Raw genomic sequence first — 15,754 nt, 5'->3', positions numbered from 1 at the left:
GTTTCTCCTGTATGTAGGAAAGACGCTAAAGGTACAAAATGAATTCATATTCAAGTGAACTTCGAGTTTAACAGCCTCAAGAAGCAGTGAGCCACTTTTTTTGAAAACCATCTGGACACACTAAGTTGTTAAAAAACAGAACACTTTAGTCTTAAAACTGGTTCAGAAAAAAAGGTAATCCATGTAAGTAAAAACTTACATAAAGAGGATTAAATTGCACCTGTACATAGATACTAAGATCTGAATAGATTTTAACTTCTTTCTATTGAAGTGTTATGTCTCAGTAAGCATTGGGGTTAAATCCTCAACGATATCTGAGGTACAAAATTCTGAACAAGCAAGATAACGGAGGATTAGATCCAAACTTCATGGCATAGCTGAGTCCAAATATTAAGATTAGGCAGTTCAGTAAACTGTGCTTTTAGGAGGTTTGAGAAGATTACTATCAAGCAGTTTTTGTCCAGAAGTTGCCTCTAAATTATTCCATTATTTTATTGAATACACACAGTAGAACAAAAAATAGTTCAGAATTTGTGAAACATGAAGATAACCATTTTGTTAGTTCTTTCTTCATTTCTTGTCGAAGTCTTTAACCTTGTCAGTATTCTCCTTTTCACCTCACAAACACTGATTTTTGTACCCAACTTGAGAAGGATTTGTTTTTAAAGCCTCAGTGTTGCTAATTCACCTTTAACTACTACTTTTCTAAACAAGACAAGTAAACTAGCAGGCATAATAAAGACCAATGAATTTTAAAGCTCTTCTATTAGTTTCACTTTCAATAAAGTAGACTGTTTAAGATACCTTTTTCCCTCCCAACGAACAGTGAAAAGAACCAAAACCCAGAGCATACTTGTCTTCAAAACAAATACCAAAAAGATTTTAACCTCCATAGCCTGTTGTGGAAGAAGCAAGAAATATGACTGCTAGAAAGAGCAAGTCTACCTACACCATAAACAGTGAGTGATGGCGCAACCCTACAGTGCAACAGTCAGTTACTATACATTGACTTCTTGTCTGACCATGATGTAGCATATTCACAATGCTTTAACTGTGCCCAACATGCTTTTCTCCAACAGTGGCCTTAGATGTCTAAGGAGAACTGTAACAGGGCAAATGCTTCCAGGTTCCAACCACTACATCAAAGAATTGCTGCATCCTTAGCAAGTCACCAAACATACAGAATAAACAGTTTTTCAAAGAGAAAAAAGTGACAGTTTTATCTTAACATGAGTCCTTGCACATGTGGAATTCAGTATGTTGAAAAAATAGGCTTTCACTAGGGTTTAGTTTAAGAACAGTCTGTTATTTCACATCTGTGGCCTATAAAACATTAACCATGAGGTTCAAAATCACTTAGAGTGGAAAGCAGAAGATGAATCTCAAGTTTTCTTCAGAAAAGCTTTAAAGAATCATCATCTTTCATCATCAGGGAGTATATCAAGGAGAGAGGACAAGACACCAGAAGCTGTTCCTACCATGTGACAAAGGCTAAATAACACACTAAGCTTCAGAAATCAACACTCAAGTCTGAACAGTTTAGCATTCAGTCCCCACCCCATATGGGTTTGATACTGCGTTGGATTATATAACTTCAGAACCAGCATTCTCCTTGAAGTTTTATAAAATAGTCTGTAGAGATGTGAGCCAAAGACAAATGCTGTGAACACTTTCCATATTATTCTGACAAGGAACTATAGCACATAACTAGTATGCTAGTAAATTTAAATCCTTGCTTAAAGTTCTCCTGTATAGCAAAGTTTCTACTGAGGCTGACAGTTCTTATTTCCTACACACCAGTGTTCTAGAGCATTTAAAACCTGGAAATAGAACCTTGTTTAGGATCAACCTAAAAAAATCACTTAGGGGAGGAGTGAAAAACGTGAAGCAAGCTAACTACAAAGTTTAAAACAAAACTTGTTACTAACTTCTAACACATTGCTTTTGCCAGTACGTATGGTTTCAAGTCCATGTTTATGATTTATATGTATTTTTTTTTTTTTTTTTTTTTTTTTTTTTTACATTCCATACAGTAGATGAAAAATGCAAACGTTAAGTACCTTGCCATTGGTGATGTACTTGCAGTTAATTTTTAGAAACTTCTCCGTAAATGCTTCTTCCTCTTCGGAGGTGGATGATACCACTCTTGTAGGACGAACACATGCATGTGCTGGTGAAGCAGCTGACTCCTTCCGTTGCACTCCATCTGGATCCTAGAAGGGAATATTAAAAAAAAAAAAAAACTTATCAGCTTTGCCTTTTTCAATATTGAGATCATCTTCCGTTGTGTAATTTTTGCTGTAGAAATGAAAGAAAAGGTGAAAATAGGATTCCAAATCCACTGCAGTTTAAAGAAAAACTTTGATCTGAGCATATATATAACACTAGTAAGGCACAGCTTAACTAGCACGTGGTAAGAAACACAAGTAGGAAGGCGTATTCAAAATCAACCTGAGAACAAACAACAAAATAACCATCAGAACTCACATATGGAGATCATCTGATGTGCTTTCACATCCAAAACTTGAGAAACTGGCAGTTAATGGAAAGGATTATTTTCCAACTTCAACAAATAAAAGCCTCATTAAGTCTTCCGTTATCCTTCCATAATATTATACGGTATGTTGGAAGGGCCCTCTGAAGGTCAGATAATCAAATACTGTGTTGAAAGCAGGCTTAAGCCTACACCTGATCAGGTTGCTCATGGCATTTTCAGTTGAGTTTAAGTCTTAGAGGCAAAAGATTCCATAGCCTCTCCAAGAAACCCATTCCAATATTAGCCACCCTTATCATGAAAAACATTTTTGTATTATTTAACCAGGAACTCTTACACAGCAACATGCACCTGTTGCTGCCTAACCTTTCACTATGAATCGCTGAAGTTCCCAATGTTTGTTTTCCTCCCTCCAACCTCTCTATCTGTGGTAGCACACAGAAATCACGTTCTCCATTAGCATTTTTTCCTTGAGGCTATGCAAACTGTCTCTCTCAGACAGTCCTTGTGCATCATGTTTCCATTCCCTAATTATCCCCCCAGTGGGCTCTGTGCAGTACGTTCACCTGTCTTGGGCTGAAGAAGACAGAAGTAGGCACAGCACAGCACATGCAGGTCCACAAGCTCCCCTGACCCGGGAGTAATCATCTCTCTTAACCTTTTGGCATTGCTCTTTCATTTGCCACCTGGAACACAATTAGCCCGCATCTTCACAAGCAGCCACTGTTAAACACTCTGCCCACCAGGACACCAGATCCCACCTCCCCTGGGCCCTTACTCCTTTCCTGCAAAGCTGCTGTCTAGTCAGCCAGCCCCCAGCCTGTACTGCCACATGGGGCTGTTCTGGTCCAGGTGGGTCTTTGCTGCTACTCAACTTCAAGCAGCTGGAGAGATGAAGCAACAGAAACCACCTGATGTCCCTCATTAGCAGCCCTTGCCCTTCCCTCCAGTGTATTGAGGACTTTCCCTAGAGTTTGGTCCTTCCTAAGCTTGCTGAGGGTGCATTCTGTCCCAACACTTTGGGCACTGCAAAGCAGATTAACCAATATTAGCCTTCATGGGAAGCCCCAAATATTTGCAACAGCCCACTCTCCAGAAAGCAGGAGAAAATAACCAACTGCATGCAGAGACACTGAATCACTTTGAGCCCAAAGATCCTACCAACTTTTCCACCTTCTCTTGTAGCCCATCCATTCAATTCATATTTCCCTAGCTTTGTAACAAAGCTGCTCTGGGAGTGCGTCAAGTGTCTAGCTTTAGTCAAGGTAAATAATATCCATGTTTCTTCTCTCATCTGCTGAGCCACTCGTGTCATTATCTGATAGAAAGCCGTCAGTTTGGTTAGGAATGATACCAACACTCTGGCTGTTCCCTAACATCTTCATCTTTCGTCTGCCTTGATATAGCTTCCAGAAGAATTCCTTCATCACCTTCCCAGGCAGATATTAGTTTCTATCTTGCTGTCTCACTATATATCCAACAAGGTAATTACTATACGAACACAGAACCTTACGAGGAACAGGACAGAGGGGAAAAAAAGTTTACAAATAAAAATTACACATATAGAAAAGAGTGCTCCAAAGCCTATTTTATAGTCTCAGATGATCCATTTGGGAATTTAATCAACATTTAGGGAGTTCCATTTCATGCACGATTGCTATCAATAAACTACTACAACTTATAAAAATGTGAACTTCTATGTTCCCTTTGGGTTTCTGCTGTTCTGTTCAGTTCTATTCACTAGCACAAGTTGCAGCTAACTGCTTTTAGTCTTACTTAAAGACAGTACTTACAACTGTGTTCAGTTCATCATGTCTTTGCCACTACTTTAAATAAAATTGAAAGATGCACATAAAGGTTAGAGAACCAAAGTCCAGTTCTGAATATTGAACTGGATTTTGCAGAAAGAGGTAAGAGATACAATTAAAAGGCAAGCTTCCTCAGGATGAGTTCTCCTTCCATCTCTGACTTTCTCCTAAAATTATGTGGTCACTTTTGTGACTGCATGTAATTTTATATGTGGTTGTAACAGTCCCTAGTTGATATCTAAGTCCACCATTTATAAGCCAGCTGTTTTGCATTCAGCAGGACTAATACTGGTGGCAGAATTTCAAATTTATAATCCTGTTATAAACCTTGTCACTACATATTTTTGAAGTGTATTTTTAAGTTTTACAGGTAGTAAAATTTACTGATCTTCCTAAATTTGTGCATAAGACTGCTAGATGAAGAAACACTTGAAGAAAAAAAAAAAAGAAAAAGAAAAACAGTAGTGTAAGAAAGGCTTAAAAATCTAAGCCAAGCTTTTATATAAAAAGCCTGACACTAACAAGCTTACTGAAATACACACCAAAATGTTAGCTTAAGAATAGCAAGGTAAGAAAACGGGATTATAAAGGCCTTATATTGGCCACATGCTGACTTGTATTTAGTCACGGTAGTGTTAAACTAATCTTAAACAGAAGCAAAAGCACAAACACGGTACAGTCATTGTCTAACTAACTCCTAACCTTTGCTTAGGCAAAATATGGTAGCCTCATTCAATTTCAGGCAAGAAGTGATCCATTTCAATGATGATACCACAGAGAGATGATCCCTTTACATTATAAAGGCAGAATAACATATCCTCTTTAACTTTAGATGTGCTAAAATTTCACCTGCAACTGCTGATTCAAAACTGTGGAGTTGAAGAAGACAGACATCAATACAGAGCATTAGAGAATGCATGAGTGACAGCACTATTACCAAAGGAATGGCAGAAAGGAAGAAAAGCATGGAAAACAGGTGTTATCAAAGAACAAAACCTGCCAGCCTTATCTTCACAGAGAAGTCATGTACTACTTGCTAGTTAAATAAAAACCAACCACAAAAAAAGCCACATATACACAGTCCACGCTGACAAGCACAAGTGACTTCTATTGTTCTTCATTTTTATTTCACAAAAGTCATCCAAGAACATCCCCTCCTTACACATGCCTCAAAAAAGCTCAGAAACGAAAGCTTCTGTGAACAATTATATATTGTCACATAAACACTTCAAGAAAAGTCAAACTAAGAACTGTTTGTGGTGATCCATGAGACGTAATGAAATGCACAAAACTGTTCTGCAACAATGCAGTATGTCAAGTACAGTTTAACTCACAAGATGTTGCCAACGTTGAGTTGCCTACACTAAGCAAAATAACCCTTCATATAAGAGGATTTTAACTTCATATTTTTTTAATCCATTCTGTTTCTTCTTTGACTTCAAGCTTTTGTGTTTTTTTTTTTTTTTTTTTTCCAACTGATTACTTGCACATAGTGAACATACAGTAGCATATACTACTTAGCCCACATATCTACTACATGCAAACAAGCATATACAAAAATGATTCACAAGATTAAAAACATGTTGTATCAGGAAAAACACCTTATCTAGTGTATTACAGGAAGAGCACTGACTTCTATTAGTAAAATTAATGAAAAGTTACCCAAGGGAGAAATCAATATTTATTCTGTATGGGTAGATCTATCCTAGCATTTACAGTCATTCTAAGAGTGATAAGGAAGAAAGTAAATACACTAGATTAGTCTGCAAGAATACTACACCACCACCACTTTGCCATAAAATGTAAATGTAGATTTATTTACTACAACGGACAGTAAACATCCCAAGACAATAGCCATAGGAAGCTGGGCAAAGGAATAACAGAAAAAAAAAAAATTCACTACAAGCAGCACTGTAGCCTGATGCAGTTTAGGAACCTCTTCAGTAATGAAGCTGTAACCTCTATTTAAATTTCACTGGATCAAGCCATGCAAGGAAGTAAATAAATGCTTTAAGTCTCAAGCCTACCTAAGCTTTTAGCACACAGAATCCTGGAGTAGTCATTTGACAGCATGACTGCACACTATCAGGAAGTTATTTGAGATAAAAGATAACAGGAAAAGAACAGTAGCGACATGTTAGGAAATATCTGAATAGGGTAAGAATTGTGTATATTGCAGAGAAGCTGAGGGTCTAATACAGCAACTTTCTGATTTGATTTTATAAAAGGTATTATTCTGCTTTCAACTCCAGGTTCTGTAAAGTACTTTCTCCCAAAACGAGCGAATACTTTAAGAAGAAAGCATAACATTTGTAACATTTATCTCATAAGGGAAAATTATTTATTTTCAAGGACATCAGGTATACCTACATTTATTGTAGCCTTGTCAAACTCTGCTTCTGAAGATGTAGGTGATAGGGGACTTATAGGGCTTAGAGAGGGGGAGCTGTCCACACTAGAAATGTAGTCTGGGTCAGGAACATACAAAATCTATAAAGAAGATATAATGTAGTTAGAAGTTGTGCTTTCAAAGTTTAACTTATACCTGAAATAATGAGAAATCTATTTGTCACGCTTTCTCAAAACAAGCTAAACAGAGTTATTTTTGCACCAGCTAATTTTAAGAGAAATTATAAATTCAGGGAATAAACAAAGCAACACAAAATAAGTCTCAATTTTAGGTTTAAAAATTTTAAAATACTATCATCTTAGAATATGAGTGATATTTAGTTATAGCTGAGAAAATATTCAGATAGAAAGCTTTAGAAATATACAGCATGTCAGAAATGCCCAATAAAGTATTTAAGGAAAGCCTGCCTGACTTCTCTTGCTATCATTCTACTATCTGAGCAATCAAGAGACAGACTTCTGAAGAAGCTTATGGACATGTTCTAGGATTCTTTCAAATACAGGGCTGATACCAAATGGTGTCATCAGCTAACCTACCACTTCTTTCCAGGCCTGTCTTTGAAAGAAGGGAGAAGGAAAGGCTAGGGGAAAAGTAAATATAAATAAATAAATATAAATAAATATAAATAAATAAATAAAGTAAATATAAATAAATATAAAAAATAAATATAAATAAATATAAATAAAGAAATAAGTAAATAAATAAATAAATACTATAAGCAACAGTAACCTAGAAATAAATAAAGAAAGAAATAACAATAGTTCATGTACCCCCAGTAAAAAGACAGAAAGTTCTAAGGGTGGCATGGAAACATTACTCAATTTATTAAGTGACTTACAGGCAGTATCATGCAGTCAGAAATACTCTTTGCAAGCTGTACTCTGAATTCAACCTCTGAGCAAGAGATTGTAAACAGGCTACTATATTTGCAAAGTAGCAATTTAGCTTCTACCCAAGTATCATTGTATCATTACGCATATTTAGGTTTTTTGTTTGTTTTTTAAAGTCCCTCAATATAATTAGAAGAGAGGTAGTTTCAATAGTTGATCCTTTTTCTGGAAGCTATTAATAATCAGATGGAACTCACAAACTACAGAAAAATCACAGTATGGTTTGGGTTGGAAGGTAACTTAAAGATAATCTAATCCAAACCACCAAATGAAGAAGCCTTTTACAAAGCCAAGATGAAAACTAGAAAGAGAAGTAATTTAACACTGTCTCTGATAAAGATGAGAAATACGGGGAAAAAAGTATTTGCTGAGTAAGTATTATTAAGTAAGTATTACATAATATAATAGTACCTGTCCAGGAACGACTGCTCTGGCGAAAAGCTTATTTAACTGAACCAGTTCATTGGGTGTTGTATCAAATTTCAAGGCAATACTGTTTAAAGTATCTCTTGATTCCACCTGTATCAATTGGGGGAAAAAAAAAAAAAAGAAAAACAAAAACAAACCTGTAAGCAGTTAGTTCAAATAGTGGTTTATAAATTTTAATCATATGTAGGTTTACAGAGATTTTCATAAACAAAGTCTTTATATCTTTGCCCCAAAAGATAACTATCTCATTAATATTTGTCTACTGCAAACCTGTATAAAGACACCTGCCTTCCCACCCAGTTTCCAGGTGGTCAAAAGAGTTGGTCACACATGTTGGGCTGCAGCTCAGACATTGCACCAGAACTCCTGGTCTATAAATTCATTGCTGGGTACCATTGGTCATATACACGATCAACTCATTTCACAGAACCTCACAGCCTCCCTCTTCAGCTTCACTTCTCCATTCCTCACTTATAGAAAAGTTAAAACAAATCTCCATAAATGTTAGTACTATTCTCCTATTGGAACAAAATTATGTTAATCTGGTTTTCAAGTTAAAAATCATCACTTAGATCAAAAATAAAGAAAAACAGGTCAACTAGTATGACAACAGATGGAATACACGCTTTATGGAGTAGGTGATTTCTGAGTAAGGATTTTTGCAAGCTCTTCTTCTCACTCCTACACCTCCTCCCCATCTCCCAAAACATATTCAATATGAACTAATTAGAAGAAAGCGAGGGGAGAAGTTGATTTTGAAATCTATCCATGAATTAAAGAATTTATAGGAAGCGTTTAAGAACAGTGATAATCATATGACAAGAAAGCAAAGAAGTAAAAAGTCTCAATGACACTGGGTTTCATAACCACTGTATCAGGGAACTAATCTCCTATCAGTTAAGAAAAGATAAAGCAATTTATGCAAAGACATATTTGTGGGTCTAAACACAGAGTATAACTAGGAAAACTCCACTAACAGAATCTTAATGTCTTCTCATTTGTCCCTCAGCTTACATCTGCATGATATATACCTCTAATACTCACTATTTATATGGATTAATTATTCACAGGCTAAGCTTTCCTTCCATTTTCAGTCTATTCACTGAAGTTTAAATTATCTTGACAGCTATGGAAAAGAATGCTTTCTCCTCTAAGTTCTCTTAAAAAAAAAAAAATCAAAGGGGAAGAAGGTAAAGGTGGGGAAGACAAAACTACCTTTTTCTTTCTACTATGTTCTATACACAACTGTTTTGAAAAAGCACATGTATATTGTTAGCTGACTGCATATTCATCTCCTGCTCTTCACGCTCTTCCTTAAAGACATGAAGAGCACCATGTCTTGCATGTCCCATCAACTGCTGCTAGATCTAAAAGGTAAATATCCTTCACTTCTGCTTGAATGAATGAGCTGGGGCAGAAAAACTGGGGATGAGTATGAAGGAAAGGTCATAGATAATATACATGATAATAGCTTTTGGTTTGACAGTAGCTCCACCCTATACACAATCACACAGGAAAACGTGTTTGGAATTGAAAGACCAAAGCACTCTATTTCAGTAACCATACTGCAGCATATCATAGAATCACAGAATGGTTTGGACTGGAGGGGACCTGAAAGCCCACCCAGTTCCACCCCCCTGCCATGGGCAGGGATACCTCCCACCAGCCCAGGTTGCCCAACGCCCCATCCAGCCTGGCCTTGAGCACCTCCAGGGATGGGGCATCCACAGCTTCTCCGGGCAACCTCTTTCTTCATTCAGAGGGTGGTGAGGCACTGAATTTCCTCATAACATATAACCTAAACCTCCCTTATTTTAGTTTAAAGCCATCCCTCCTTGTCCTATCACTACACTCCCTGACAAAGATTCCCTCGCCAGCTTCCCTGTAGCCCCCTTTAGGTACTGGAAGGCCACCATAAGGTCTCCCCAGAGCCTTCTCTTCTCCAGGCTGAACAAGTACGTAAGTAGCACAGAATACATTAGGTTAGCCTGCTTCCAACCATAGTCTAGTTTGGACTGTTCCAGTTAAATTAACATATTCTACATAGCATAACATAATGTTTAATGGTAACCAGTAAAGTATCACAGGACACATCCATTCTTCACAGAAGCTGTAAACATTCTGCCAGAATGCAAGCGTACATAATTTAGTGTTAAATATTTAATCCCCCAATACTAACACATACATTTTACGTTGTGAGAATAGCTGGTAAATACATATCCTATCTGCTGCAAAGCAAAAGCAGCATGTAAACTGTTAACTAATTGTTCCTCAAAAGACATTTCCCCGTTGAATGTTCCAGAGCTTAAAACTGAACAGAACACTAATCCCAAAATAAAGGGTATTTTTCAAGTTCTTAACTTTTTAAAGTTACATCATGTTAGCAAACACATGTTGACAGTACAGGAATTAAAAAAGCATAACTGACAGATAAAAAGGAACAAAATATATCCCTTAAATAGGGAAGCAAGTTGTCCTGTAACAAGTGCTAGAAACATCATGTACTTTGCAGACTATCATGCTTCAAGTGAAAACAGAGGTCAGTTTGGGATACTAATATATTTAACACTCACAAATGGGAGTCAAATACTACTGGAATACTAGAAGAATACTGACATTATTTTTTGTAAATGTGCATGTCAGCCTAAATTCACTAAAATGGGTAGTTATTGCCAAAGAAATGGCAGTTAACTATTTTGGAATAACTTCTGCGTTAGGACAATTCTTTGTATAGGAAGCCATTAAGGTACACAGAGCCCCAAACACCTCTCTACTGGTATATTTCATGCCTGAAAAGACCACTGTACCACAGCAATTCAGTACCAGATGATCACATAGTTATGGATAAGTCACAAAATTCTCATATGCGACTTTTAGTTGGTACTAAGGCAGAAAGCAAAAGAAAAACCTAACCAGACCATATATTTACTACTTATTCCATAGACTACAACAAAACGGACAGCCAAATTACAAAGTATAGCAGTGTTTCCATCAGAAGTTCTACATTTGACAAGTTTGCTGAAACTGCTAAATGAGATTCAAAACTTTGCCTAATTCAGAAGTTTGCTTTCACGTCAGTGTTGGAGGAAGACTCAGTTGTTAAGTAGATATTCCATGGGTATCACGTAATGAAAATATTTGAAATTTTAGACTAACATTAATAAGTCAAAAGTGTTCAGTTTCAAAACAACACTTAAGCCTGCTAAGAGTGCATTCATTCTGCTCAGCTTTCAGAGATCAGACCGGCTGGTGAGATCACTGAGCAAGTGAAGGTGATCTTCAAATCATGATCATGAGAAAGGCAAACATAACCAAGCTTCCTTTTCTTATCTGGTTCTAAGGTTTGCACAGGTGAATCTAAATGCTACATTAAGTTTATCAGTGCTGGTGCCTGAACTTCCGTCTAGTTCTCCAATTCTCGGGCTTTCTGCCATAAAATAAATAAATAAATAATAAAAAACATAACATCTAAAAGCATAAAGAGTAACTGTGGGTAAGAGTAGTTTAAAAAATGTTCTGGGTCTGGCTGGGATGGAGTTAACTTTCCGTGCAGCAGCCCATACAGTGCTGTGCTCTGCACTTGGAGCTAGAACAGCAGTGGTATCACACCAGTGTTGTGTCTGCTGCTGAGCAGTGCTGGCACCACATCAGGACTCCCTCCAACCCCTCCAGAGCCAGCAGGCTGGGGGTGGGCAAGAGGTGAGGAAGGAACATCACCAGGGCAGCTGGCCTAAACCAACCAAAGGGATATTCCTCAGCATAAGGTGTCACACTCAGCAATAAAAAGTGGAAAAGGGGAAGGAGGAGGGGGGCTCTCGTGAAGATGTCTGTCCTCCCAAACAACCGCTTCACGTACTAAGGCCCTGCTTCCCAGGACGTGACAAAACATGAGTCGTTGATGGGAAGTAGGGAGTAATTGTTTTTTCCTCTTTGCTTCCAACACAGCCTCTGCTTCTATGTGGTTCCTCCCCTCTTTCTCTTCCCTTTAATTAAATTATCCTTATCTCAACCCATGAGCATTTTTCTTTCCAGCATACTTTCTCCTCCCACCTCTTCTTTTAAGGAGGGGGAATGAGAGAACGGTTGTGTAGAAGCTCAGCTGCCCAGCAGGGTAAAACCACCAGAATAACTAACAGGCAAAGAAGAAACTCCCCACGGCATGCCACAGCCACCCTTAAGTTTTTTTAATCCTTTTTTGCCCTCCCTCTTAAATCAATACTGGAAGAAAGGGGAAAAAAAAACAAATTCCTCCTTTCCCAGGAGAAAAAATAAATAAATAAATAAAAAGCTTTCTGTACATTGTGCCTAGCTATTCAAACACTATTCTGAATATTAATATTAAAATATTTCCATAAGCATACTTAAAGTCCTATGCTTCATCTTCATGGGAAAGTTTCTCCTTCTAAGGGAAGACGAACAATGGTTAAGTTGTTTCATGATTTTCACTGAACAGCAAGATTTGTTCAAATACAAATAGAACCCTGATAAAAACCAACAACTACGTGACACATTAAAACATTTTTCCCCTACAAACAGTCTGAAAGGGAATTGAGCAGGCTAGCTGGCGCCTTGAAGTGGTTCAGTGCATAGGAATTAGAGTTGTTCCTTCAATATATAGATTCAGGTATAAAGACTGAAAGGTACTGATTAATGAAAATCCAAACCCAAGAATCATTTATTTGGGATGCATGAGGCTGAACACACACAAACCCTGTTTAATAACTTTTGCTATTAAAGGTCTTTTTTAAAGTGTAAGTAGCTCTCCTATGGCCAGCAGCAAGGCTTCTAATCATCAACTCTCTATGAAGTTATACAACAAAAGCCCTTTTTCTGCAGTTTCTTCTGCCTTATGCAGTCACTTACATACAAAAAAAAAAAAAAAAAAAAGTTTACAGATATGACTAGGTACAGCAAGAGACACTGAAGATCCGAGTAGTCTATTTCACTTCTCCAGTAACAGCCCAATCGAAACACTCTCCAAATCATCCTGCCCCATTTGAGCAGAGGTACCTCCCATTACAGAGCACCACTTGTATTCATGTTTGCCACACATGCACCAGTAGACAAATGGCTTCAGTCACCCCTGACTAAGGTTCTACCTTCTTTCATTTTAACAGTTTGGCAAAATTGTTAGCAAATTTACTTAAAAGCCTTATTTAAAATCAGATAATCTACTGATATTTGAATGAACTTAACTGTCATTGCATTTCTACAACTGAAGTTTGTTTGTTCTTCCATTAACGTTATACATTTAATATATATGAATCAGAGTGCAAAAATTTGTTTTATGCAGTATTTCAGGGCTAGTTGTCTGAGAACCAGAAAGCAAAACAATAGTTTAAGAATATTAGAAGGAACTAACAAAAGTAGAGACAGGAAGACCAGGAAGAGGGGTGAGGACAAAGGAGAGAAGAGGACATAAGAACTTTGACTGGTGTTGTACCCAAACTTTTGGCAATATCAGATCAACTAAGTTTTAATAGGCCTAATTGCTGTAAGATGTAACATCAGGAAAGTGGAACTTATCAATAAGGTAAGAACAACTCCAAACATCATTTTAAAGTTAGTCAGAACATACAACAGATGAAGTAACACATTATGATGTACATTTTCCAAATCCCCCCAGATTGGGAAAAAGACTATGACAGCAGCAAGTAAAGAGAGGTCAGATGAGAACATAACCCTAGCCTTGAAATGAAGCATCACGAGAAAATAAATAAATAAATAAATAAAAGCACAAAAATTCCTACATATGTAGGAGTCTAAACAGGATGTAAAGGCTTATGATAGCAATAAAATAGCTGCCTCAGAAAAGACAACCTTGACCATTCACAGCTACCCCAGAACTGAAAGCACAATCTACAATTACTCTTGAAAGGTATTAGCACACACTGACCACTACTCTACTCTCAAAATAAGCACATTCATCAAATCATTACAGCAATTAAACCTACATTAATACTTGGAATTTAAGCCTAACAAACTTGCATCTGTTTGATGGTCACCATAAAAGCACTTGCCACCCACAACCCTTGAGCTAAGAAAGGATCAGAATTTCCTCCTAATTTTACCTTAAGAAGCAGACTTCATATGACACTGCAGTTTTTTTCTCAGCATACAGTCCAACTGGTTTCTAACTAAAACAAACCAAAGTAAAGAATATCTAGAGATTGGACTTCGCACTAAGTAACTGGGAAATGATCACTTCAGAAGTGTGACAGTTCAGTGGTGAGAACTCCAGCTGAAGACCCTGTCTTAAGACTCTGCTCTACTATAGATTTGCATGGAACTCATTTATTGGTAGCAGGTTCTTCTCATGATCTGGACCACGTACACTTATCTGTTATTTCAGGAGAGGAACACATCCTTAATCCCCCAGAGAGCTGAACAAACCAAATCAACATTTACTTTACAATTTTTCAGCGGCTGGAATTCGAACAGCATAAATTTGTTCTGAATTTCAGCTTCAAGAAAGCCTTTATTATAGGCTAGAATTCAGTTCTCAGTAAGAGGCAAGCTAATGAAATTCATCTTGCTTCACTACACATATCCTGTGCCTCTCCCCAGATTAGTATCACAGCCTTCTTAGCAGTTAAGCCATTTAGCTTAATGTAACATTAAGAGTTAAGTCTTCCCCATCTTTAATTCTTGAAATAAGAACACCAAGAGATCAAGTACAGACATTTATAGAAGTTCTTATTTTTATTTTATCCTGTCCAGCTTCAAAAGCATTCAAAAATAACTTCCTCTGTTTTGATGTTAACCTTATAAGCATTATTTAAAGGCTTAATTATATTTCCACTATATAGCACAAGACAGATACTTCTCACTTCAGTTTCCCTTAGTAACCATAAATGTGAAAAGCTGACTGCAGCACAGTTTGAGGGTCATTTCAAGAACAGAACAGGCAGAGAAAGGCTCCATTTTCAGATACTGCTGGAAGAACAGATCCATACTGTAGAAGGTATAGATCTATGAAAATTATTAGAAGGCGGCTGGAAGGTCAGTATCAAGATATAGCCAACCCTCCCCCATTCCTGCATCCTGTTTTTAATCCTAGTGTCAACAGTTTATTAGCAATGCTGAAAGCAGGCAGCTTGCACATGATTTTATAATTAATGCTATTTACTGCTTCTAACTAGTTACATAAAACTGAATCATTCACCACATTCATTAGCTTGATAGTAGTATTATTTTTAGTTTTGTCTTGTTTTATTTTTGAAGAAAGCAGGCAACTTAAAGAAGTATTATAAAAGCATTAGTCAAGTACTACTAGCTGTCTAATTGCTGATTTAATTTCTGTTAAAATAAGCCAGATATACCAAATTATAAGATTAAAGGTAATGCACATCGCTGTTTTGCTTATATTTAGTACTGAAAGTAAGTCTGCGCTTGCTTTGCAATGACATTCTAATAATCAAACAGCAACTTACAGAATATTCAATAGTCCCTTTAGGCTTTTGAAAAGACATTCGTCGCCCATCTTTCTTGTCTGGGGTCTTCTTCTGGCCAGTGTCTGAAAAAAATTGAGGCAACGTGCGTGTTAAATTCATTTTCTTCTCTCAGTACTGTCACAGGCTGCTGACTACAGCCCCGTGGGCAGACATCTAATTCACCAGTTACACAGCTTGCTCTCGAACAGCCAGCCAGCTGCTAGAATAACGACTTCATTCCCCTGCAATGCTTTAAGAATCTGACCAATATAAACCACTGATAACTGAGA

The 15,754-nt window shown here is 37.1% G+C and overlaps 1 protein-coding gene across 4 annotated transcripts in view; it reads right to left on the bottom strand.

Annotated features, from left to right (window-relative positions):
- Positions 1–15,754, bottom strand: part of OXR1 (oxidation resistance 1) — a 235,141-nt gene that overhangs the window by 47,657 nt on the left and 171,730 nt on the right. For 3 of the 4 annotated variants that reach the window (XM_032182429.1, XM_032182428.1, XM_032182430.1), the window contains 4 exons: positions 15,465–15,547; positions 8,014–8,121; positions 6,673–6,792; positions 2,061–2,213 (listed from right to left, as the gene is read on the bottom strand). In XM_032182429.1, the coding sequence (XP_032038320.1) occupies positions 2,061–2,213; positions 6,673–6,792; positions 8,014–8,121; positions 15,465–15,547 (464 nt within the window). The remainder of the gene's footprint in view (positions 1–2,060; positions 2,214–6,672; positions 6,793–8,013; positions 8,122–15,464; positions 15,548–15,754) is intronic. The other variant, XM_032182431.1, reaches the window with a different exon arrangement.

The sequence above is a fragment of the Aythya fuligula genome, chromosome 2, assembly GCF_009819795.1.
Source record: "Aythya fuligula isolate bAytFul2 chromosome 2, bAytFul2.pri, whole genome shotgun sequence".
Taxonomy (NCBI): Eukaryota; Metazoa; Chordata; class Aves; order Anseriformes; family Anatidae; genus Aythya; species Aythya fuligula.
The sequence above is the reverse complement of the archived record's forward strand: the minus strand, read 5'-3'. Positions and strand labels throughout refer to the sequence as shown.